The following is a 23,515-nucleotide window of genomic DNA, read 5'->3' on the forward strand; positions in this document are numbered from 1 at the left end:
CTGCCTGGTTTCCTGGATGGGCGTGGCCATGATGGGCGTGGCCTACCGGAACTTCTGGGAGGGCCGTTTTTCACCCTCCACACAGACCCTGCACTTACCTGCCTCCAAAACGGGCTGTGTGGAGGGGAGGGGCAGGGTGGGTGGGGCCAGCCAGTCGGTTCAACTACCGGTCCGGCAAACCAGGGGTAAATTTAACATCCGGTTCGCCTGAACTGGTCCGAACTGGCTGAATCCTATCCCTGGGCGTCAGTATCCCCCTGCAATGTCCCTACATCTATCTCTTTACATCGTTCTCTCTCAGTGTTTCTCATCCTAGGGAATTTGAAGACGGGTGGACTTCAACTCCCAGAATTCCCCAATCAGCATGCTGGGGGAATTATGGACATTGATCCACCCATCTTCAAACTGCCAAAGAGGAGAAAAGCCACTCTGGAGGATTAAATAGCTTCTATTTGGCCCGTGTGTCGCCATTTTGTCGTCAAGGTGTAAGGACCCCACGGAGGGAGAACCGTCCCTCACCTCAACGGAGGTTGGGAAATGGGTTAGCACCTCTGCAATCAACCCCGAGCAATGACAACCCAGCCTCCGACACACCCCCTTTCTTCCTCCTCTCTCTCTCCCCTACACAACGACAGCTCCGAGTGCCTTGCAAAGAGTGTGGCGGTGCAACCACAAGGACCCTTCAGTCATCGACAGATGAAGTTTTGTCACCTCCGGCAGAAGGCCGAACACACGCACGGCTCCCCCCTCCCCAGCAGTTAACGCAGCCCAGATGAGAACACTTTCTATTTAAAAAGAGAGAAAGGAAAACCAAGATAGGCTCATCCGTTCAGTTAGCACTTCCCTCTTTTGGGGTGGGCGAAGCAGCGAAGTCTTTGTCCCTGGTGAGGGGTGTGTGGTTTGTAGAGTTTGATCTTTGATCATGGGGGGGAACACCACGCAGTGCCTTCAGCCGCGTTTGGAGGGGCCCTGGCAGCCCCCTAACATTCAAAGCCCAAGCAAGTCTATCTCAAAGGAAGAAGGCCATCCATGCAGGCAGAGACCGTGGGTCCCATTTGCAAAAATGGCTCTGGTTCCTCCCAACAACACAAATCTCTGATTTTAGGAAGCGCCAGACGATCTTTGCCTTCTTTCTATAAGTGGCACCCAATGTCAGAACTTGGGTCCTCGCAATCTTAATAGCCTCAGGATTTATTTAGCCAATCTTATTCCAGATACGGAGGACACAGGAAAGTCTGCCCAAAAAAATCCTCTGATCCAGCTTAAACATCCCACTAACTTTTTTTCATCCATATGATATCGGGGGAAAAGAAATAAAGAATAGGAATAAACCTATTTTTGGCTGTACTGTTTTTGTTTATTGTTATTATTTAACATAGAACAATTCCTAGGTGTTTTGGATTACTAAATATTCTCCCTTTTTGCCTCTCTCTCTCTCTCTCTCTCTCTCCCCCCCCCTCTCTCTCTCTCGTGTGTGTGTGTGTGTGTGTGTGTGTGTGTATACATGGGTGGGTGAGTGCAGTTGTATTCTGAGGTCTCTAAAAGTTTAAGAAGAACTAATGGAAAAGTATGTGTGAATCTCAGCCGTGGGGCGCAAATTCACATAGAGAAGCATCCCTTCATTATACATTTTTTGGCCAAAGAAAGCGAAGGGCACTAGGAAGTGGGTTCTCCAATTCACACGTTCATCTGCTTTTCCACGGAAGGAACAGAAAAATCCACGCCGGTTGAAATGGCTTCTGTTTCCTCAGCGCTTTTCCACTTGCACCTGTCACCTCTCCAACTTAACAGAAACTGTCTTTTTCCCCCTTTAAGACACTTTTCAGTTACCCTTCAAAATACATTTGTATGAACAGTTACAAGAAGCGTGAATCATATTGCCGCCTTTACACTCTTCTATTATTTACTATAAATCACTGTCAGAACAGGAAGGATGGAAATACAGCCGCTCAGACTAAGAGTGAACCAGATTATCATCTGTAATTTTATGAGGTAAAACCCGTAACGCCGACTTGAGCAACAGACAAAGGTCTGTAACCACCACATTCCTCATTATTCTTTGGTGAAATAAAGGACCTAAAGTGACAGGGTGGCCACCAGCCACGGCCAAGTATTAAAGTCGTCCTGTTCCTATTTTTAAGTCCATTTTTAAGGGCACTTGAAAGAGAGATTTTGCATTTCTGAATATTTCCACTGCATCAAATGACAGCTTTCCTAGACGTCATCTTGGAAACACGAGTGTGTGCCGAAGATGCAACATTCATCCACACATCTGTATAAATGAACTCATCATTAAAAAATATAATCCAGCTGGGCTCACAAAAAGAAAAATATTGCCCTGATGAAGGCAAACTGCAAGTTCTTGGGATGTTCTGGTTAACTGAGCAACTGGCCCAACATTTAAGAGTCTCTTTTCAGTTCTATAAGTCCTGGAGGACAACATGGTCTTTATTTTGAAATAGCAATACAGAGAAAATAAAACACTAAGAAAATCGGCGAACCCAGGAACGATCAAGAACTGGAAAAGCCAGTGACCAACCACCAGGCCAGCAACCCCAATACACCCAAGAAACATTACACTGGGGTGTCTCAGAAGTTTCTAGAAGGTGAAGAACTGGGAGCAGCCGTTTCTCTGTGGCAGCCTCTCTTGTTTCAGTTGCATGTTATTTCTAAATCGCCAATTCTCAGTTATATTTAGCATCCCTTTTAATGAAAAAAGCGACATTCGGCTTGCTTGAGAGGAGAAGCGGCTAAGTAGACCTCACGGAAGTGTGAAGTACAATCTAGACAGGATAATGTTGAATGGGAATCTCCATACGTTCCATGGAGACCAGCCCAAATTGTCAAAGCATTCATGAGCAGAGAGCGGGGTTGAAAGCTCACGCATCGTGCACGGAGCAACCTTTCTTAACTAGGCGTCCTCCAGATCTCTGAGGTCGCAACTCTCAGTATCTGCAACCCACCAGAAGTCTGACGCTTCTGCTGCCAGCTCAAGAGGGGCTAAATGTAGGACACCGAAGACCTTTAAAAGATGGAGATCCGTGGATCTGGCCTCCGTCCCACAGGCGGGTTTACAGCTTTGTGGGATTTTTGAGAAGATTTGCTTATGTTTTGGTGGAGAAATTTGGCTCCGCACAACCTTCTCCCTCCACCTTTTTTGGCCATCTTTCAAATTCCTCATAAAGTCCTTCTCTCACCCCCTCCCTCACACCCTGGTACAAAATTGCCCGTGCCTTCTCTGTGATGAAAGCAACAAACAACAAAAGAACGGACTTTGCATTGTTCCTTGTTTGCTTCCTGGGACAATAAACTTTTCGAGGAGATACCGGAGTTCTTGAAATAGTTGGCTAAGTTCTGCAAACACTGGACAGCAAAACCACAGCACCCAATTTAAACAGCTCGGGATTGGAGTCTTGCAGGACAGATCACAGGAGTGATTGGGAGGTTGGGAGGAATGAGTGTATTCCATTTATCTAATCCAATCTGAGTTGTACAAACACAAATGCATACATACACTAACACACACTTTATTTCAAGAAGGCTCAGCCTGCAAATATGCTAGTACGCCAACGTGACCCAAAAGAAAGGACAGTATGTATGCCTCACACCAGTGTTTTTCAACCTTGGTAATTGTCATCTTCTGGACTTCAATTCCCAGAAAACTCCAGCTACGCCTTGCACTATCACAACCACATCTACACACTGCATTTACAGAAAGAAATATGCAGAGGTCCAGAACTCCAGCTGAGTTACAGCATCATCTGTATGCAAAACTAATTTACTTTTTTTTTTAGCATGATTTAGTGTGGTGAGCCCAAGCACACAGCAAAATAGAGACAGAGATAGAGATCTACGCCCATCAATATATCTACCATCTTCGGTTTAGCATAATAAACTACAAATGACTCAGAAATTGATTGTATGCAACTCCGAATGTCGGCGCAGAGTTATCCAATTCCAAATGTACAAAAGAAAAAAGTTCCATTTTTAAAAAAAAAAAATGCACCCAAGTGTGCTTGAGGATTATGTACAAGTTATGTACAAGACACAAATATGTACACACCCATTTTGCACAAGTGCGCTAAGCGTTCGTTTTATTGCTGGTGGTCCATTCCTCCCACCACGCCTAGATCTTCCCTTTGATCTGAAATTGTCTCCAACTTCGTTGCTTTTGTATATATAATACAAAATGTATAATATTTATATTAGAAAAAAAACCCAGAAGTTTAAGCACCGTCCAACAGAGCACCCAAGGCTAACAGCACCGAGATAGACTTGGATTAAGTGCCACATTGCTGGTACCAAATTGTCCGGGAAGGGTACCATCCACCTTCCCTGCACAATTGGCTACGGACTGTCTCTCTTTCTCCTTTTTTTAAAAAATGCAAAGACGGTATAAAGCATCCTTGGAAAAAGAAAGCGCCTTTGACCCCAGAGGTTAAACCCCAAGGAGCGGGCTTAAGCAACTCCGTTTACAGCCCAAAGGCTCCACTTGGGCCTCTCTGACCCTAAACGAAGGGGGCAGCCTTTCTGGGGGACGGGACTGGGTTGCCCTTTTCGCCCTCTTAAACCAGGGGTCTCCATCCTTGGCCACTGTAAGACTTGTGGACTTCAACTCCCAGAGTTCCTCAGCCCCGATGCCCCCCCCCACCCCCAAAAAATAATCATGGGGGGTTTTGTCCACTAGGGGGAGAAGCTCTGAATATCGCCAACAAGGGGAGGGGGGGTTGTTCCAGATTCTCCCCCCCCCATTACAAGCAAGATGCTTTTTGAGGATGCTGTAATTTAGTCACCGATTGAGGTTACAATGGCACTGGAAAAAGTGACCCAAGACCTACGTTCCTCACACTTATGACCGTCACAGCCTCCCTTGTGGTCACGTGAGATCAAAATTTGGACGCTTGGCCACCAACTTGTATTTATGACGGGCTGCCGTGTCCCGGGGTCACACGATCCCCTTCTGCCGACCTTCTGGCAAGCAGAGTTGAGGGGGGGAAGCCCGATTCACTTAACAACTGCAGCAAGGGAGGTCATAAAATGGAGCAAGTCGAGGGCTACCTATAAAGGCAGGCATAGAAAGCTCCTCCTTTTGCTCCAGCAGGATCAGAAAGTGATGCTTATAGGTCAAAATTGCCCTGGGTAAAAGACAACTGTTCCCCGCTCCTTGCACATCCGTGGCAGTCGTTTCCGGCTATAGGGGGTGCTGCTCATCTCCGTTGCAAAGCTGAAGGAGAGCCGGCGCTGTCCGAAGACGCCTCCGTGGTCACGTGGCCGGCAGGACTAAACGCCTTCGAAGGCGCACGGAGCGCTCTTCCCTTCCCACCAAAGGGATCCCAAGTTCCTCTACTTGCATTTTTTACACGCTTTCAAACTGCTCGGTTGGCAGAAGCCGCTGGGACCAGGAAGGGGAGCTCACTCCATTACGCGGTGCTGGGGATTCGAACTGCCAAACTGCCGACCTTCCTGATCCACAAGCTCAGCCTCTTAGCCACTGAGCCAAAAGTCACAATGACCCCATATTTTGGGGGGTGCTGGAGATGTAGGGCCCCTTTCTGTTCTAAGCATCCCTTTCCATCCTAAACTCCCTGGGCCCTTGCAGCATCTCCTAAAGGCGCAGCCTCCCCCGGCCTTCCCTCCAGAGCAGGAGAGCTCTTGCCTCCCCCGGGGTCTTCTGAGACCCACTTCGCCTACCTCCACCACCTCCTCCCCACTTGGCCTGGCCGAGAGCTGGCATCCCAGGCCATCTCGGCATCTCCCGTCCACTAGCTAGGAGCGTCACCTCAAGGAAAGCAAAAAAGAAACACCTTTCCAGCTAGGGGCCCACCGGTTCCGAGGCTTGCAGGCTGCCATCTTACATTTCCCAGCATGGCCCCAAGGCGGTGCCAGCGGAAGGCACTGTGGGGAAGCCAGCCTGGCCCTCTGCTTCGGGAAGGTTGTGACCCCTTAACCGGGCACCTCCTGAAAGCTGGACGAGGAGACCCGAGAGAGCTGAGGGCGAAGGCGCTTTCTCCTCCCGAAGTCAGGCCAGGAGAAGGGGGGGCCCTGACACCCCCGTGACACAAGCCAGGTCTGGCCGGTATGAATGGGACAGGCTAATTTACACAGGAAGTAAGTACTTACCCGACCCTTCATCCCAACACACAAAAATATCGGCCATATCTGGAAACAATTATAGCCAGTTAACATGATCGCCTGCCGCTAAAATTAACTGCAAACAGAAATATTTTTTTTCCACGTCCTCGGCATCAGGCGGTGGAGCGGCCCCCGGGTTTGATGGATGGGAAATATGCGGTAATTACTCATTTTTAGAAGTCCTTCCTTGAAACCATCAGGGTGGGTAAAACAGTTGCTAATTATGAATGAAAAGGAGCCCCTCACCAGGGAAGCCAATCAAAACTGCTCGGGCGGGCGCTGGGAGAAGGAAACGATGAATCTGCTCCGCGTTTGAAAAGAGCAGGCAATTACTCAGACGTCGCGTTGGGTGTCATTGTGACATTCACAATTATTTGTGGCATCTTTGGGGTAAATGAGGGAGGGGGCTTCCTTTTCCATGATGTTTTAGTGGCCTTTGTTTCTTCTCCTAAGGGTGCAAGCCAAGGCTGCAGCGTTCGGCTGCAAAAGAAAGTTGCATCCCAGGTTTAAGAGAGAGGGAAAGGGAGACAGAGAGAGAGAGAGAGAGAGAAAGATGGAGATAGAGGGGGGGAGGGAGAGAGAGAGAGAGAGAATGAGAATCATCAATTTTAGTTGTGGTTAATTCAACTTTGCAAAAGAGGGTGAGAACTGACAGCCGTTGAAATTAAATGGCCAATAACGAGGTTGTGGCTCACTGCTCCTTTCATCCTTCAAGTATTTCTTCCTTCCCTTGAAGATAGTCAAGCCTGTGTGAATTGGCTGGGTTGATGGCCCACAACATCTGTGTGTGTGTGTGTGTGTGTGTGTGTGTGTGTGTGAGTGAGTGAGTGATAGAGAGAGAGAGGAGGGAGGGAGGGGAGGGGGGGAGGCGGGAGAGAGGAAGAGGAAGCAAAAGACGTTACCATTGGCTGGTGCATCAGACGGCCAAGTCAAAGGACCCCCAGGGTGGCTGTGCTGATTTGAAGGGGACCATCCTTGGCATCCTGTCATCTTACAAGATTGTGGGGCCCTTCCAAGCACCATCAGTCAAAAAGCAGAGGCTATGGGGCCATTTTAAGAGAGAAATTCATTAATTAGGGTCAGGAAGTTGTCTCCTACTTCAAAGGATTTGGACAGATCAGAGCCAGGAAAGTCAAATGTTCCACATGCGAATCCTTGGCCAAAAGCCCCGCCAGGCTCTCCCAGATGCTCAGACCCAGCTTCGTGGGTCTCCAAAGCTCTGCAGTGATCAACAAGCTATTAACTAGGTTTACACCATCCATCAGGCGGCCGTCGCTGCTGCTGTTGCTGCTGAGCCATCATCCTTTTTGCACTGAGCCAAGGAAGGAAGGAAGGGATTTCCTCTTGCGGAGGCCCTGATGGCTCCCCGAATCACTTCAGGTCTCAGGTCAGTTAATCCTGGGAAGCCCCCTCAGCCGTTGAGCCCCGAGAGGGAGCCGAGGTCACTTCCCTCCTCTGGACTTCACCCGCCTTCTCAAGCCAGGCCAAAATGGCCGGCTTGGGGTCCCTTCAGCGAAGTTGCCACGATGTTGTCAATCACCAGTGGTCCATTGGCTTTGTTTGGGAGGGAGGGAGGCAGCTCCACTTTTAGGGAAGCCCCCTGCCCCCATTTCCCCAAGCTAAGCTGCTTGCAGGAGTCTGACTTGATGCAGTTGTAGAAAGCGTTAAACTTCCCATTTGCGCCAGGAATAATGCTCCACCACCAATAAATTCAGATGATGATGACGATGATGATTTAGAAACCCAAGGCTTTCCCTATTGAGAGCAGAAGTCAACAAAGCAACGCCTTGAGTTTCAATCTTTCCAAAGGGCAGCAGATGGTCTGGAAGGTGCCTTAGCATGCCTGGTCACACTTCTACTCCACACGACGCATCAGCTTCCAGTGGCCAATCCAGGACCAGCAGAAATGGTGTAGCTTGTGCAGGAGGTTGGACTATAAAACCTCCAAGGTGCCTTCTAACTCTGTTATTCTCATTTGTGGGACAGCCTCTCCCTGATTATATCTACCCACCCCACTAGACCCAGCAGGGAAGGTGATCCCATTGGTCAAAGTGGTTATCTTGTGGGACCCAGGACTTTTCTGTTAGGGTGCCTGCTCTCTGGAAGGCTGTGTCCCGCAACTCCAGAGAGTAGGTTGGCCCAGAATGGCCATCCTGCGAGCATTCCCAGGCAAAAGGGTTGCTGTGTTAGGGAAAGCCCATGACTTGGTTGTTATTTATCTAGCTGGTGCCTCAGTTGTTATTTATGCTCCATATTAAGTTTGATTCATGTAGTTTTTATATGTTGTAAATGCCCTGGGTTGCTACTGAGAAAGGCACACTCTATCTATCAATCAGTCGGTCAGTCAGTCTGTCCATCCGTCCATTGGTCAACCCATCCACCCATCATCCATCCACCCATCATCCATCCACCCACTCACCCACCCACCCACCCATCATCCATCTATCCACCTTCCATCCATCCATCATCCTTCATCCATCTACTCTTCATCCACCCATCCACCCATCCTCCATCCATCCATCCATCATCCACCCATCCATCCATCCATCATCCACCCATCTAACCATCATCCATCCATCCATCCATCATCCATCCACCCATCATCCACCCATTCATCCATTCCATCCATCCATCCATCCACCCATCATCCATCCATCCATCCATCATCCACCCATCTAACCATCATCCATCCATCCACCCATCATCCATCCACCCATCATCCACCCATTCATCCATTCCATCCATCCATCCATCCACCCATCATCCATCCATCATCCATCCATCCATCTATCAATTATCCATCTACCCCTCATCCATCCATCTACCCCTCATCCATCCATCATCCATCCATCCATCTATCCATTATCCATCTACCCATCATCCATCCATCTACCCCTCATCCATCCATCTAACCATCATCCATCCATCCCTCCATCCATCCATCCATCCATCCATCCATCCATCCATCCCTCCATCCATGACATCAAAGTCACCACCAAAGGGAGGAACTGCCAAAGTCACTCAATATCTTCTCCCTGCCCAAGGTCTCTTGGAAGGACAAGTGGACCTCAGGCCCCGTTCTCCACCACCAGCCTGCATTCCGTGGATGGAAACAATTAGCTCCTTCAAGGCCCCACACCGCTCTCCACCTCCAATGAGAAACAGCTCCCCCCTCCCCCTGGCTTTCTCTGGGGAGGGCTCCTTCCAGGCTCCCACCTCCCGACCGGGGTCAGGGCCCTGAACCTGGCCAGCAGCACTCATTTCCGGAGTCCTCTCAGCCATAAAGCAAAGAAGAAGCCCCTCCATGGCTGGACCAGGGCTGGCCCACAAAGACCCTCGTCGCTGCACTGCTTCCCATTAGCCGGTTGCAATGCCAGGTGCCACTAATAAGGTCCATCAGCCAGAAAGCCAAGCCAGCCCAGACACATTCTGGAAGTTATCACTGTCAAACTTTTTTTTGGGGGGGGGGGTGGTGAGGGGGTGGACGGAGGAGGAGAAGTCAGGACTGGGGAGAGGCCAGAGGCAGTCCATCACAGAACACAAGATAGAGAAACATACGCGGACTCATTGCCTTCTCCAAGATCCAAAGCTGGAGGTGATCACAGCCTTTGGCCAACATGCTGGAGATGCAACAGTACCACTGTTGATTTTTTGATTATACCCTGAGTGCGCACACACACACACCCCTGATCCAAAGCATGGGACGAGCCTCCCCCCCCTCCTCAAATTCCAAGCATCACTCTGAAATAAAAGGATAACTGCTTTTGAAAAAGAGAACGATGCTTTCATTTATTTCACTGAGTTTAAAAGCAATCCCCTGCTTCCCCAAAACTGGCAACTTAAAAACTGCAATCGATGTAAACGTTAAATGAAATCTGACCATCTCTGAACCTTGTTGGAAACTTTCTATTTTGCAAAAGCAGACAGACCCACGCTCAACGTCTGTCCCATGGGTCAGAACCATCAGCCCCATTTGGAAGAGAGAAACCGGTGCTAGCCAAATTGCAAGTCTCGAGGGAGAAGGAAGTTTATCCAAGAGGTTCGAGAAGACTCAAACTCAGGGGTCTTCAAAGATCTTTGGGAAGCAATAACGGAATCACAGTCTGAATTTCTTCTGTCTGTATATCTTTTGTTGCACACATTTTGCCCAGAAATATGTTATCGCTGTTTTCTAACACACAGAATTTAGTAAAAAATAAAAATAAAGCACCATTCAAAAGAATGGCAGAAAATCAATTAACGCTGACATTCACTTGCGATTCTAAAAAATAACGTGATGAATTAGAAAGTCCATGTGCAGATTTAGCTAAAATTCCTCAAATTATCCCACATTTTAAATTAAGGTTTATACAGTTCTGGAACGTTAGTTAGCTTTTGAGATGAGACGTATCACTTTGCATTAATAAATGGTGAAAAGCAGTAACATGAGTAACTCAAGGTATATGGAAATTCTTCAGATTTCCCAGTAAGTGTGATAAAATATTGTACATCAAACATTATTAAAGTATGTGTCAACTTTTTCAGACAAATAAGAATGAAATCTGGCCATAGTCAAAGCTCGAAACAATAGAAATTGACTCTCATTTCCCCAGCATCCCGCTGCCCTTTGGAAATCACGATTATTAATAAAGCCTCTTTAGTTTTTCTGATCTGGGTCTTAAAAATTGTTTAAACCAAATGACCTCCAAAGAAGGGGGAGTGAGCAGGAAATCAAGAAACCACAGGCCCTGGTAGCGATGTGTCACGTCTCATAAAAATCCAGGTTGCAATAAATATCAGGGACACCAAAATTGTCAGCACCTTCGAGCTGAAATATTCCAGATTAGATGCCCTGGTTTAAAAATGACCAACGAAGTTTAACTAAATCTGGGGCATACCGTGGGAGGAAACAGCTCCTTGGTGGCAATGGATTGTTGAAATGTTAGTTCCACTACTGGGAAGAGAGTGTTGCCAGATAACACAAGTTCACAACTGGTTTAAGCATGTTCACAAGCGCCTAGCTCTGCTTTCATTGTTGCCCTAAGGAAAACCCACCAACAGGAGTTGCAGCTACGTCCAGTTCAAGAGGATTAGTCTTCCCGTTGTCGTCCTCCGAAACAAACCCTTAATTAGCTTCTCCTAGATTATCCCATCCATTTTGACATCATACACATTTAATAATAAAAAAGCAAAATACAAATTATCACGTCATTTAGAAAGGACGACGCTATCTGGATCTTCCTTTTTGACCCTACTTTATTCCCCGTCCCTGGGGGAAAAAAAACTAGCCAGACTGTGTTAAGAGCATCATCAATAAATAATTTTGCCAACTACAGGTGTTGCTTCAATTACATCTAAAAGAGCACAGAACATGACGCTTTAAAAAAGCAGCTTTTTTTAGACGAGAAAAACTCCCCCACCAGCCTTTCTATTTCTTTTTTTAAAAGCACCTTTTTAAGACTGGAAAAATCTGCCACCTTACTCATCAATTCACCGGTTCGCGTGGAGTCAAGCAAGCGTTTGACGGGATTAAGGCAATTCAAGGGAGGGAAGAAATCCAAACCTTGGAGTGAGACCGGCAGGGACGGGAGAAGCAACCCAGGAGATATCAACCAGCTCTGGCCATTCCAGAAGGGCTCCGTATTTAAGATCCCTAACTGGGACGCTGGCCAGCCGGCCAAGGGCACCTCCGTGCCAGAGCACCTTGGGAAGAAAGCAAGCGCCTTCCTCACCCTTGAGCCAGAGGTTATCAAGGGAGGAATCCTTCCTGGCGTGACCTGGCCTTCAAAAGCCGGCCGTGGATTGACAGAAGAGCCTGTCTTCCTAACTTCCACAATATTTGAGACCTGGCTTCTCCCTGTTTGCTTCCTGGACAGGTCGGGGGGGAAAAACGTTTCCACAGCCCACGGGAGGAACTGAAATGGTGACACACGCCCAACGTTAAGGAACTGCAGAGAGAAGGCAAGCCAGGTTGTGAGGCTCAGGACATCCCTGGGGGGCTTCAGATCCCTCTGTCCTCCTGGGGGATCCAGGAAAGGTGCTCCAAGCCCCCTCTGGCTTGCTCCTCTCTTCCCATTATCCTCAGGTCTTCAGGAGGCTCAACGTACCCCAAGAAGCAGTGCCCCTCACTCAGGTGTTTCAACTCAGAAGCAGAAGTAACTGGTCCCTGTCTACAGAAGAGCTCAGGAGACCCAAGGCTAGCTAGCAGGGGCGAGGGGCTGAAGAGCCAACCCTGAATGCTTGGAAAGCCATTTTTGTGGGAGGGGGATCCGCCCTTCCTAGGTGGCCTGATGGCCGAGGGGCTGACCTCGACGGGCAAAGCGCTTGGGAGGGGCACCAGAGGCAGCCCACCTGCCCATAAATTGTGGCCCTGCCAGCCCAGATGGAGTTTCTGTTCCTAAAAGCCACCAAGCCCAAAGCAGCCAGCTCCTCGCTGGTCTTGCCAATGTACATTATGTACATTTTGGACTACAGTAATTAAACTTGTCGGCTCATTAAAACATCTCTGAGCATCTTCTGCATTGTGGCTCAAATCCTATTAGCCGGCTGCCTTGTAATATGTTTACACAGTATTAGAGGCACAAGAAATATGCTTCCCTCTGCACCTCCGCTACAAATGTTTGCACAAGACGAAGCCACGGGGCTGCTGGGCACCAATTCTGTTTTTCTGCATGACAAGTAAGGCCAGGTGCAGCCGAGCGGGCCTGCCAAGCCTTCTCTACCTTCTGGACCCACGCAGACAGACTGAGGAGGGGAGGGGGGGGTCCTAATTGGGGCTGAGCAAAGAAACACCCCGCACCCCCCGAAAGGATCAACAGCCTGTCCAGGAAACGGAGAAGCCCAGGAGCGAAGCGCAAACCGGCATGCATGAAAACAGGAATAAGTGGGTAAGAATAAGAATCTCTCAAGAAAATGCTGCTTCTGCAGGAACGGCTGCCTGTCAAAATGGATTTTTTCCATTTTCCATGCATTTGGCATGAATTTTTCTTTTTTTAAAAAAAATAGAGACCTCTTAAGCAGCCGAGTTCAAACAAAGCAATGCCCAGAACTGCAATTGAGTGAAGGCAGATTCCCATGTATTAACCTCCCTTCAGAGATCAATCTGCTTCTAATGTGCTGCGCCGCTTAAAGCCACCGTGGATGTCAACAACCCAAAAGGACATTTTAAACTTTTTCTTTAGAGAAATCTATCAAGCAATAGGTCCCCAAAGGAGAGTGTTAAACCACTTCAGGGGAGCAACAACCGCACACTCTGAGCCTTACGCTTGTTTTTAGTCAACGTGGAGATATGACAAAGATTTACACGGGACCTTTGCAGAAATTCTAACCATATTTAGAGCAGATCAATCAATAAAAACAAACTTGGCAATCATCACAAACAGGCCCAGGGCTCGAAACATCAATTTCCGCATAAACCTAAAAATGTGCCTTGGGGTCCAAATTTGCCACCCAGAAGGCCGAGCCTAAGGTGGCCTCAGTGAAAGTAGCTACTAGCAAACAACTCAGCTGAGCTCAGCCAACGTTACTGAAATCCCACGTTGCATTAATAAACTGGAGCAGCTTCGACAAGAATAAAGCTGAGTTTAAGGGGGGCAAATTGAACTGAGTGAAGAATGGCCACCCAGGTGCCATGGACTGCAACTCCCATCATGCACCGCTGGCCTTGGGGGAGGGAGAGGGGACACAAGCATGTCACAGCGTGCCAGGGGCCAAACATTTCTCCTTGGATTGCAGCCTCCTGCTTATGTCTCAGTGGTGTAGAAGGATCTCTTTTCTTTCTTGGGAAAACACACTTGTGGCTTCCACAGTTTCTGTCTTCCCCCACTCTACTCCCAAAGACAAACTTAAGGGGAGCCCTACAACTGGACCAGATCAAGGGAGATGCTTACTCCAGACTTCTGTGGCTGAGCAAGTGCAGTCAGGAAGCTGGCGTACCTGGGCAGGAGGACCCTGGCTGTCCTCTAACTGTTGCTCCCTAGCATGCCTGCTGCTTGGAAACAATGCTGGTGTGTCCAAGGCGTTAGCAGAAACCAGCTTCATGGCCAGCCCTTGCTGGAATAGGAGGAGGAGGGGAGGAGGAAGAGGAGGAGGAGGAGGAGGAGGAGGAGGAGAGGAGGAAAGAAGGAGGAGGAGGGGGAGAAGAGGAGGAGAAGGAGGAGGAGAAGGAGGAGGGGGAGGAGGAGGGGGAGGGGGAGGGGGAGGAGAAGGAGGAGGAGGAGGAGGAGGAAAGGAAGAGGAGAAGAAGGAGGAGGAGGAGGAGAAGGAGGAAAGGAGGAGGAGGAGGAGGGAGGAGGAGAAGAAGGAGGAGGAGGAGAGGAGGAAGAGAAGAAGAGGAGGAGGAGAGGAGGAGGAGGAGGAGGAGGAGAAGTTCCTCCTTGAGGCCCCCTTCCTATTCTGAAGATCAACTTGCAAAGATGCCACCTACCCTACAGAGCCTCTTCTCAGCTTTAAATCATCCTTTTTCCCTCCGTTTTATTTTCTCTTCCTAGCAAGAGGCGTAGCCTGCAGCTCACTGCCTTGCCGGGAATGTCTCAGAAAGACACCCCATCCCTCGGGTCCCTGGGAACTGCCTGCCACTTTGCCTATCGCCCGGGAAGAGCCTTCCTGAGCCCGAGTGCAGAACCCCGAGAAGGGAGAGAAGGGCTACCTGTGCTGTTCCACCGTCTCGTTGTCCGGCAGCTCCGCCCCGCAAACGCTGCACTGCTCCCCGACACTCCGGTGCTCGGTTTTGATGCCCACGGCCAGTTCTCCGAGTTTGCTGAAGAGCTCTCTCTGGATGAAGCCTTGCGGGAGCAGCCCCCCGTAGGAGCCGAAGTCCATGGAGACAGCCAGGGCCGGCTGCACGTGCAGCGTGGGGGCCATGGAGACGGGCAGGCCAAGCATGGACTCGCTCTTGTGGTTGGGCAGCACCGAGTAGAGGCTCATCGGCTTCTCCCCATGGGAGGCCAAGAGCTCCGGCCCGACTGGGGGTCCTTGCACCACCTCGAGGGGCTGCTCCGCGCTGTCGTCCCGGGGATAGTGAAGTTCCCGGGCACTGGTGATGACGCTGCTGCGGGTCGGCGTGCCAGGCCCCTGCTTGCCTTTATCCTCCGCTTTGTCCGCCCCAGAAGCGCCCAGCTCCGCTGACCTGGGGCTCTCGTGGCTGGAGGCCTCCTCCACCTGCATGGCTTCAGTCTTCAGCTCGGGCACGGCCGGGCCCCGGCCATTGGCAGAGTGCAAGTCCTCCAGGGCCTGGCGGGGCGACCCCCCTGCAAGAGGGACTGTCCGATGCTCATCAAACTGTCCACGGCAGTCTTGGTGGGGCTCATGGCCGCCAGGCCGAAGGAGGTGGAGACGGAGGGGCTGTGCTCCAGCATCGTCCCCATCAGGGCCTGGCCGGCCAGGCTGGAGTAGCCGCTCTCTTCGCTGGAATGCTTGGAGAGCAGGATGTTCTTAATGTATCTGGACTTCCGGTCCTCCTCTTCCTCGGCCCCGCCGTCCGTCATGCTGACTTCGGCCTCATTGTCTTCCGACGCCTGGATGGTCTCCAAGATCTTCAAGCACTGCTCCTCCAGGTACTCGATCTCGAGGATCTCCGCCGCGTAGAGCAGATCATCCAGATCCTCCACTTTGGCCTGCAGGGTGGCGGTGTAGGCGTACTCCAGAATCTGCTGGAAGGTCTTTGGCGAGAGAAAATCCAAGGTGTAATGCTGACTGTTGCGGTGGAAAAGGATCTCGAACATCTTGCTGGTGCACGCCAGGACGGTCCGGTGGGCATGGAATTCTTGGCTGTCCACCAGGATCACCACGTCGCACAGGGTGCCAGCCAGGCGCATCTGGTTGGCTTTCTGGAGAAGGCCAGTCGCGTGGCTGGAGTTCTGGAGCTGAACCGTACCCATCTTAGTCAGATCCATAATGCTCCTCCTGGGCTGCAGGCATTAAGGAGTCTTTCTAGAGCACTGTCTAGAGCTGTCTTTTGGAGGGGTCAACGATCTGGAAGGGGAAGCCAAGAAGGAAGAGAAGTTTTACAGGGGAAGCATCGTCCATCGACATGGAAGCCCAGCAAAGAACCCAATTTGAGGGCAGGGAAGGGCTGCTAGTCCAAGCGGGGCGGGAAAGCGAAGGTGAAGGAACATCAGCCTTGGTGGTCGATGGAGATTCTCGGTCAACCCAGGTCCTGGGTGTCCCAAAGGTGCTTTTCTTCTCAAGAGGCAGCTGGACTTTTTGGTTTTTCTTTGAAGACGTTTCGCTTCTCATCCAAGAAGCTTCTTCAGTGAGTTGGAGAAGCTTCTTGGGTGAGCCGAAGAGCAGAGCGGAAGAAGCTTCTTGGATGAGAAGCGAAACGTCTTCAAAGAAAAACTAGAAAGCCCAGGTCACTTGGTCACGCCCTGCTCTGCCCAAAAGCAGAGAGAACCTTGTTGGGTGGGCACAGGAAGGGCCTCAACGGGAGAAGGACCCAACATCCAACCCCCCTGCCCCCAAAAAAGCTCAACTCCTTCGATCCTCCAGCTTGCCCAAACACAGCTGTGTGGTTTCCCTGGAAACACCGAGGAAGCGGCTTGCCCCTCCCCTTCTTATGGGATGTTTCCCGCCCCCCCCCCCACTTCCCAGGTTAGTTGTTTATCAAAACGCTTAACCCAATGTTCAGGATTTCTTAGTGGTGTCCCATCCATAATAGTTATCTACCGGTTTCTCTTTCCAAATTGAATTGAGACAGTATTTGTAGCATCACTGCACACACACACACACACACACCAACCGTCGGGAGCCTCCTGAGACAGAAATTTTGTGTTGTTTCTCCGCCCCCCCCCCCAAAAAAAATAAGTTGTAAAGGCTGAGAAAAGAAGAGGAAAAGAGGGGGAAGAAACGGGGGGGGCAATTCTAAGCCCCAAATTGGGGCAGCCACACCCTCCCCCTCGCCCTTCTACTTCCAGTGGGTCCCAAATGACATTCCTCCCCCCATCCCAAACTCAAGCGGAAAGCAGCGCCCGCCCCCCAGGGAAAGCAGCAGCCTTTTGTTGGCGGCTTAAGCCGAACTTCTTCGGAGGGAGCAACTTCTCCCCCAGCCCCCCCAGCCCCCCAAGCTTTAGAAGCAGCGGCTCCCCCACCCGACAGAGGAGGGGAGCGGGGGTGTTTCCAAGGGGGTGGCCTTTCCAAGCTGCCCGGGGTCAGCGCGGAGAACTCTTCGAGGGAAAAGCCCCAGTTCTTACCTTGGGGGAGAAAATGGGGGGCTCCCGTGCAAACCCCCACCTCCCTCATCAGCAGCGGCAGAGCAGCTGGATGACCCCCCACAGGTTTGGGGAGCCTGATTGAGGAGGGGCGACGTGGGGGGAGATCAATCTGGCAATTCCCACCCACCCCCTCCGTTGGAAGGGATGAGCCCTTTCGGGGATCCCCGCAGCCCCCCTCCTCGACGCCTGAAGCTGGAGCCTTGCCGAGGGACGGTCCGGACGACCCCCCCGCCCAGCAAGGGGACTGGAATAGCACGGAACCGCTGGCGCCCCCCAGCCCAAGGCAGCTGCGCAGCGCGGGACCTGTTGGCCTCGGGCGATCCTGTCCTCCGGAGCGAGTCCCGCCCGAGGGGAGCGGAGGGTCCCGGGCGGGGGCAGCGGCGGCCGAAAGCGCCCCGCTGCCCGCAACGCAGCAGACTCCCTCCGCCGACCCCTCCCCACGAGACGCGTGTCCCAGGCAAAGCCGCGCTCGCACGAGCGGGGAAGGGGAAAGCGGGGGTCGTCTGACTCCGGGCAAAAGCCGCTCTCCTCGGGCTGCTCGCGCCCCTCCGCCGCCCCCGGACCTGGAAGCCGCCTGCCGTCCCCTCGGCTGGCACCGGGGGAAGGGGGGCTGCCCCGCCTCGGCTCCCTCCGCCCGAGCGGCCCCCAAGTGGGAGCGCCCCGAGGGGAACCCGCCGCTCCGCTTCCCCGGGTCCCGCCGCAGAGGAGCCAGCCCCGCCGGCAGGAGCCGCGCCGCCCCCACCCCCGCACCCGCGCCCCCGTCCCGAGCCCCGAGGAGCCCGGCCGGGCGCAAGTTGGCCGCCGCTCCGGCCCCGCCACTCACCGTCGCGCGGCTTTTGCCCGGGCCAGGCGGGCGGGCGGCGAGGGAGAGCCCGCGGCGGCGGCGGCGGCGGCGGTGGCGGCGGAGGGCAGCGCATCGCCGGCGGCGCGGCAGGCGAGTTCGCAGCGCCCGCTTCCAGCCTCTCTAGCGGGGCTCGGCGGCGCGGCCAGCAAATCACCAGCCGCTGCCTGACGTTGCCGGGCTGGCGAGGCGCGTCGGAGCCGCCCCTCCCCGCCCCCTCCCCTCCCCTCCCCCCCCCGCGAAGCCCCGGCCGGAAACCATCTTGACTGCTGGCACCGGCCGGCCCCGCCCGCCCGCCCCCGCCTGGCCGGGGCTGCCCTGACCCCTAGTGCCCGGGCCCGAGGAGCACAGCCGGACCTCGGCCCCGCAGCCCCCGGCGCCTCCGCTGCCCCGGAGCCCCATCCTCCGCCGCCCCCTCAAGGTGGGCGTGGGGGGAGAGGCGCGCCCGTCGGCAAAGCGGCACTCTGCACATGCTCTGGCACCTCGGGGGGGCGGTGTCCCGGGACAGCGCTCGCCGGTTGGGCCCTTCTCCCCCGCCCCACGCAGCCTAAGGGGCAGGGGCAGAAAGGTGGCCCCCCCATCGCCCCCTCCGGCTTCGGGCGGGATGGAGAGTTCCAGTCCTGACTGCTGCGGGGGATTTGGGGGGCGGTAGAAGAGGCAAGAGCGCTGTCGGAGTGGGGGAGAAAGAGGGAGGGGCCAGCCCGGTGGCGGCCCCGCCCCCCTCAGCCTCCCAGGGAGCGAGCGGGGCGCCGGTGCTGGACAGCGCTCGCCGCTTGCCCGCTTCCAAAATGGAGGCGGCGGCTGCAGCCGGCGAGGGCGGGCGGAGGAGAGACACGCCCCTTTCGGCCCCGCCTCCGCGCACCTGCCGCCGCCGCTGCTGCCGCTGCTGCCCGCCTCGCCCGCGCCCCGACTTGGAGCAGCCCCTCCGTCCCCGGCAGCCTGGACGCCGCCGCCGCCGCCGGCCGGCCCGAGCGCGCCCGTGCAGGGGCTTCCCCGGCCGGCCCGCAGCGCCCGCCCCGTCCAGGAGGAGCCCGGAGGCGGCTGGGCAGCGTTGGCCGCTCCGGGCCCGTTTGGGGGAGCCTGGGACCCGCCTGGAGCCCCGCCGGAGTTGCGGCGCTTCAGGCATCGAGGAGGGGGCTCAGCTGGGGAAGAAGGCGGCTCGGCCTGGCTGGTCTCGGGAAGCGAAGGGCCAGGGGAGACCGGAGAGCAGCAGCCTTCGGGTATTGGAGGGAGGGGCTGCCCCAGAGAGGAGCGGGGCGGGGGGGTCAAGCTCTTTTCCAAAGCCCCCAAAGGTCAGAAAAGTCAAAATGGATGGAAGCTGATCCAGGAGAGATTTCAACCTGGAAATAAGGAGGGATTTTCTGACGGGGAGAACGTGGAACCGAAGTTGCCTTCAGAAGTTGTGGGAGCTTCATCCCTGGAGGCTTTCCAGAAGAGACCGGACTGCCATCGGTCAGACGTGGGTGTAGGGTCTCCTGCTTGGGTGGGGGTGGGGGGTTGGACTAGATGGTCTACGAGGTCCCTTCCAACTCTGTTATTCTGTTATCTGGGGGGAGATGCCAGTGAGGGGCTGCAAGAAAGGAGAGGAACCGAGTCCATATCCCACCCTGGGCTGCCCTGCAGGACCCGGGAGTGATGCGGGAGGGGAGACGGGACCCTACCTGAGGTGGCATTCGGCTGGTTCCGAGCAGTTCTGGAGAACCGGTAGCGGAAAGTTTGAGTAATTCAGAGAAGTGGGAAATCCCACCTCTGACTGGAGATTTTGCAGTCTCCTTCCCCTGCCACGCCCACCGAGCCACGCCCGCAGAACCGGTAGGAGAAAAAAAATTGAACCCCACCACTGGGCCCTAAGCCCTTGGGAGGGTCTCCTCCAAGGAAATCTGCTCTGGGGGCGCAGGGGTGTCTCTGCCAGCCTGTGCACCCCTGGAGCAGCCGCCTGGGATTGCTCAGGGCAGGGACGCCTGCAGAGAGGCGAAGGGGCCACCCAGGGGTCATCCTTCCCTCTTATTTGTTGGAAGTTTCAGAGTGGATGGGAAGCGGCCGGGGAAGGTGACGCCTCGTTCCGTTGGATTCCTGGGTTCTTCCCCTAAGAATGTTGGATCAGAAAAACCAACGGGTGGAATTATGAACTATTTCCCCACAATTTGAAAAGAGCCAGGCTGCCTCCTCCTCCTCCTCGCCTCGCCCTTTGCAGTGGTTTCTGTCCTCGGGTGGTGCCAGAATAAGTCCACCTTTGCTCTACCTGCTCACTTGCAAAACTTCACCTGATCCCATTCCCTGCCTGAGCTGGGCCAAAATGTTCCCCACAAGAAGAAGCGGTGTGAAGACACACACACACACACACACACACACACACACACACACACACACACACACACACACACACCAGTCCCCTCCTGGATTCCATCCGTTTCCCTGTGCTTCAGAAGCAAAGTCCTAAAGGTGTAGCTGGGCTTTCTTCTTTGAAGACGTTTCGCTTCTCATCCAAGAGGCTTCCTCAGCTCTGACTGGATGATGGGAAGTCAGAACTGAAGAAGCTTCTTGGATGAGAAGCGAAATGTCTTCAAAGAAAAACCAGAAAGTCCGGTCGCCTCCTGAAAAAAAGCACCTGTGGGACAGCTGTGACTTGAATGACGGAGATGCTCCATAGACATTTAGAAGCAAAAGTTTTTTGAAAAGCACCTTCAATTTGGCTTCCAGAGATGCGGCTTCTTTAGAAGCAGGGCTGTCGTTCCGTGTCCAGCTGAGGCTCCTTGCAATTTTAGTCAAAAACCAAGCAAGTGAGCTGGCCAGAGTGGCGGGACATCCTTTGCAGAGCAGAGCCCAGGAGAAGGCAGGGCCTGGCCTGGCCCTGAGATGCTACAAATAGGCCATGACCCAATAGTGTTGCCAGTGAAATAGCAAAATAAGAAATGCATTAAGGACAGCGATGCCCCAAGGCTCATGCCAGGGCGAATGTAATTTGCAGAAGGGAAAAAGGCTGATAATTATAATGGTGTTTAATGTATGCAGGGAGCCGATAAGAGCACCTACTTAGCTGGAACAGCCTGGGAGCGAAGGGCAGGGATGGCTAGGAGAGCAGGACCCTCTCCCAAGCCCTGAGCTGAGCTGCGGAGAAGCACCAGGACGCCTCCGGGCTGAGCTTATTATGCCTTGCAGCTGAAGGAAAGGGTCCATCGGTTATTCTGGGATGGGCCAATGGCCTCCTAGGTAAAGCTGGTTTTAAGGCCTGGCCCTTTTGCAGGTGCCAAAGACCCCCAGGGGGCAGGAGGTCCTCTGGAGTGGTGGCTTCTAGTAGAAAAAGCCATTCTGTCCAAACACACCTGGAACCTGCAAGAGCCACGGATTCTGGCCTGATTGCCTGTTGTGTGAACCATCACAACTTTTCAGAGCATGACCGGCCACACTTGGTGTCAAGACCCGAGAAAGCAAAGTGTCTTTCATCAGGAATCGGCAAAGGACACGTAGAAGAGACGGCTGGAAACTCAAGAGTGGGAGCCAGAATGGGCTACGTTCTAATTTCTCTCCTGATTAAGGAGACTCTTCGAAGCTCAGGATTGAGATGAGGGCTCCTCGGAGCGTGGTGGCTTTCTTGTAGACGTTTCAGGACCCAACTAGAGAACATCATCCGTGCTACAAGGGGATGGGGTTTATGGAGGAGGAGGAGGAGGAGGACTATGGAGTCCTTGGTGCTCTCTCAGGTTGCAGCACTGCTAGTTAGAACAAATGCATTAAGTTACTTTTTTTTGCTAGCACTGACGATGTTTCCTAGTTTGAGTAATGAAAGGTCTACAAGAAAACCACCAAGCTCAGAGAGCACCCAGGACCCCTCTGCCTTCTCTAGCTGAAATCAAGTCCGTGCAAATGCAGAATAGAAAACTTTGGAGCTCTGCCAAAAAGGAGCAGAAACGAGGCTTACAGTACCTCCTTCTCTGCACCGGGAACCGTTGCAGGCAGAGCAGAGGTGGGAAGGACGACTCCTGTCACATGCTTGCTCCTGTTTTTAATCTCTGAGATCCTGGACAGAGGGATCCGGCCACGTCCCCAAGGGAAGAAGGGCTCACCTGGGAGGTTAAGCCTGCAAACACTTGGAGATTTTAGTCAGCTGTGGGCCAGGACCGTTGGGCTAGGCAGCAGCCCACATTCCAGAATTTCATTCTCTGATTTCCCTGAACCAGCTGGGAGCTTATTGTCAAGAGTGACTCAGCAAGAGAGGGGAGCTTCCATTGCGTGACAAAATGGCCCTGCTCCTTTCCTCTCTCTGGCAAGGCACTTCAGCTCATAATTGCCATAAAATGCTTCTTGAAGCGCCCATGAACTAATCATCTTTAATAACCCTTATATAAGGTAAAGGTAAAGGTTTCCCTCGCACACATGTGTGCTAGTCGTTTCCGGCTCTAGCGGGCAGTGCTCATCTCCGTTACAAAGCTGAAGAGCCAGCGCTGTCCAAAGATATCTCCATGGTCATCTGGCGGGCATGACTAAATGCCTTCGAAGGCGCACAGAACGCTGTTCCCACCAAAGGGGCCCCTATTTTTCTACTTGCATTTTGTACGTGCTTTCGAACTGCCAGGTTGGGAGAAGCTGGGACAAGTAACGGGAGCTCACACCCTCACGCAGTGCTAGGGATTCAAACCTCCGAACTGCCGACCTTTCAGGTCGACAAACCACTGAGCCACCATGTCCCTGTCCTACATTTTCCGTAGAGTTAATGTTGGAAGGAGCCACCTGGGTTGAGCGGAAGTGTGTGTGTTTCACCAAATTGGCTGCCCACTGGTGTATTTTCTTTCCTCGTCCTCAGTATGTCCATCTCTTCCCTTTGACCCCCAGAATTGGAACAGGATCACTTAGCCTGTCATCTTCAAGGTGACCCCCCCCCGACTTTTCTATGTCCGTGCAGTCATCAATTTTTATTAGTTTGAAATATAAAATGCAAAAATGCAAAGAAAAATGAGAATGATAGGAAAATAGGGAAGGAAAAGGGGAAAAGAAAGAAAATCATTGACTTCCAACTATTTTGGGTGCAATAGAATAAGGTAATAATGTGCGACCTCAACTTTTAACTTTTGCATCATAATATAGATTATGCTCTTCTGTAACAACAAACCTATCTAATCAGCAAAACCCAAAATCAAAGTTCCATTGTTTTCCACCTCAAGCACAAAGCCCAGAAGCAGTTTCCAAGTGGGGAAAAATTAATTGTATTTCTCAATCAAGGCCATCAATGTAGCCATCCTTGCTAACTCCATCAATTTTTGCAGCCATTCATCCTCCAAAAAACAGCCAGGCTCAGACAAAGTTAAAGCGGGGAACTGCCCCCTTCAGAAGGGCCCAGAGGATTTTAGCCTTCCAA

At 52.7% G+C, this 23,515-nt stretch overlaps 1 protein-coding gene across 1 annotated transcript in view; it reads right to left on the reverse strand.

Annotated features, from left to right (window-relative positions):
* Positions 1-18,318, reverse strand: part of ZBTB16 (zinc finger and BTB domain containing 16) — a 130,112-nt gene extending 111,794 nt beyond the window's left edge. The window contains 4 exon segments of the mRNA XM_087938687.1: positions 14,759-15,353; positions 15,356-16,083; positions 18,145-18,183; positions 18,219-18,318. Coding sequence (XP_087794813.1) covers positions 14,759-15,353; positions 15,356-16,004 — 1,244 coding nt within the window. The 5' untranslated portion in view covers positions 16,005-16,083; positions 18,145-18,183; positions 18,219-18,318.
* Between the last annotated feature and the right edge of the window lie 5,197 nt (positions 18,319-23,515).

Source organism: Pseudonaja textilis, chromosome 9 (assembly GCF_049901715.1).
Source record: "Pseudonaja textilis isolate UNSWEBS1 chromosome 9, rPseTex1.2, whole genome shotgun sequence".
Taxonomy (NCBI): Eukaryota; Metazoa; Chordata; class Lepidosauria; order Squamata; family Elapidae; genus Pseudonaja; species Pseudonaja textilis.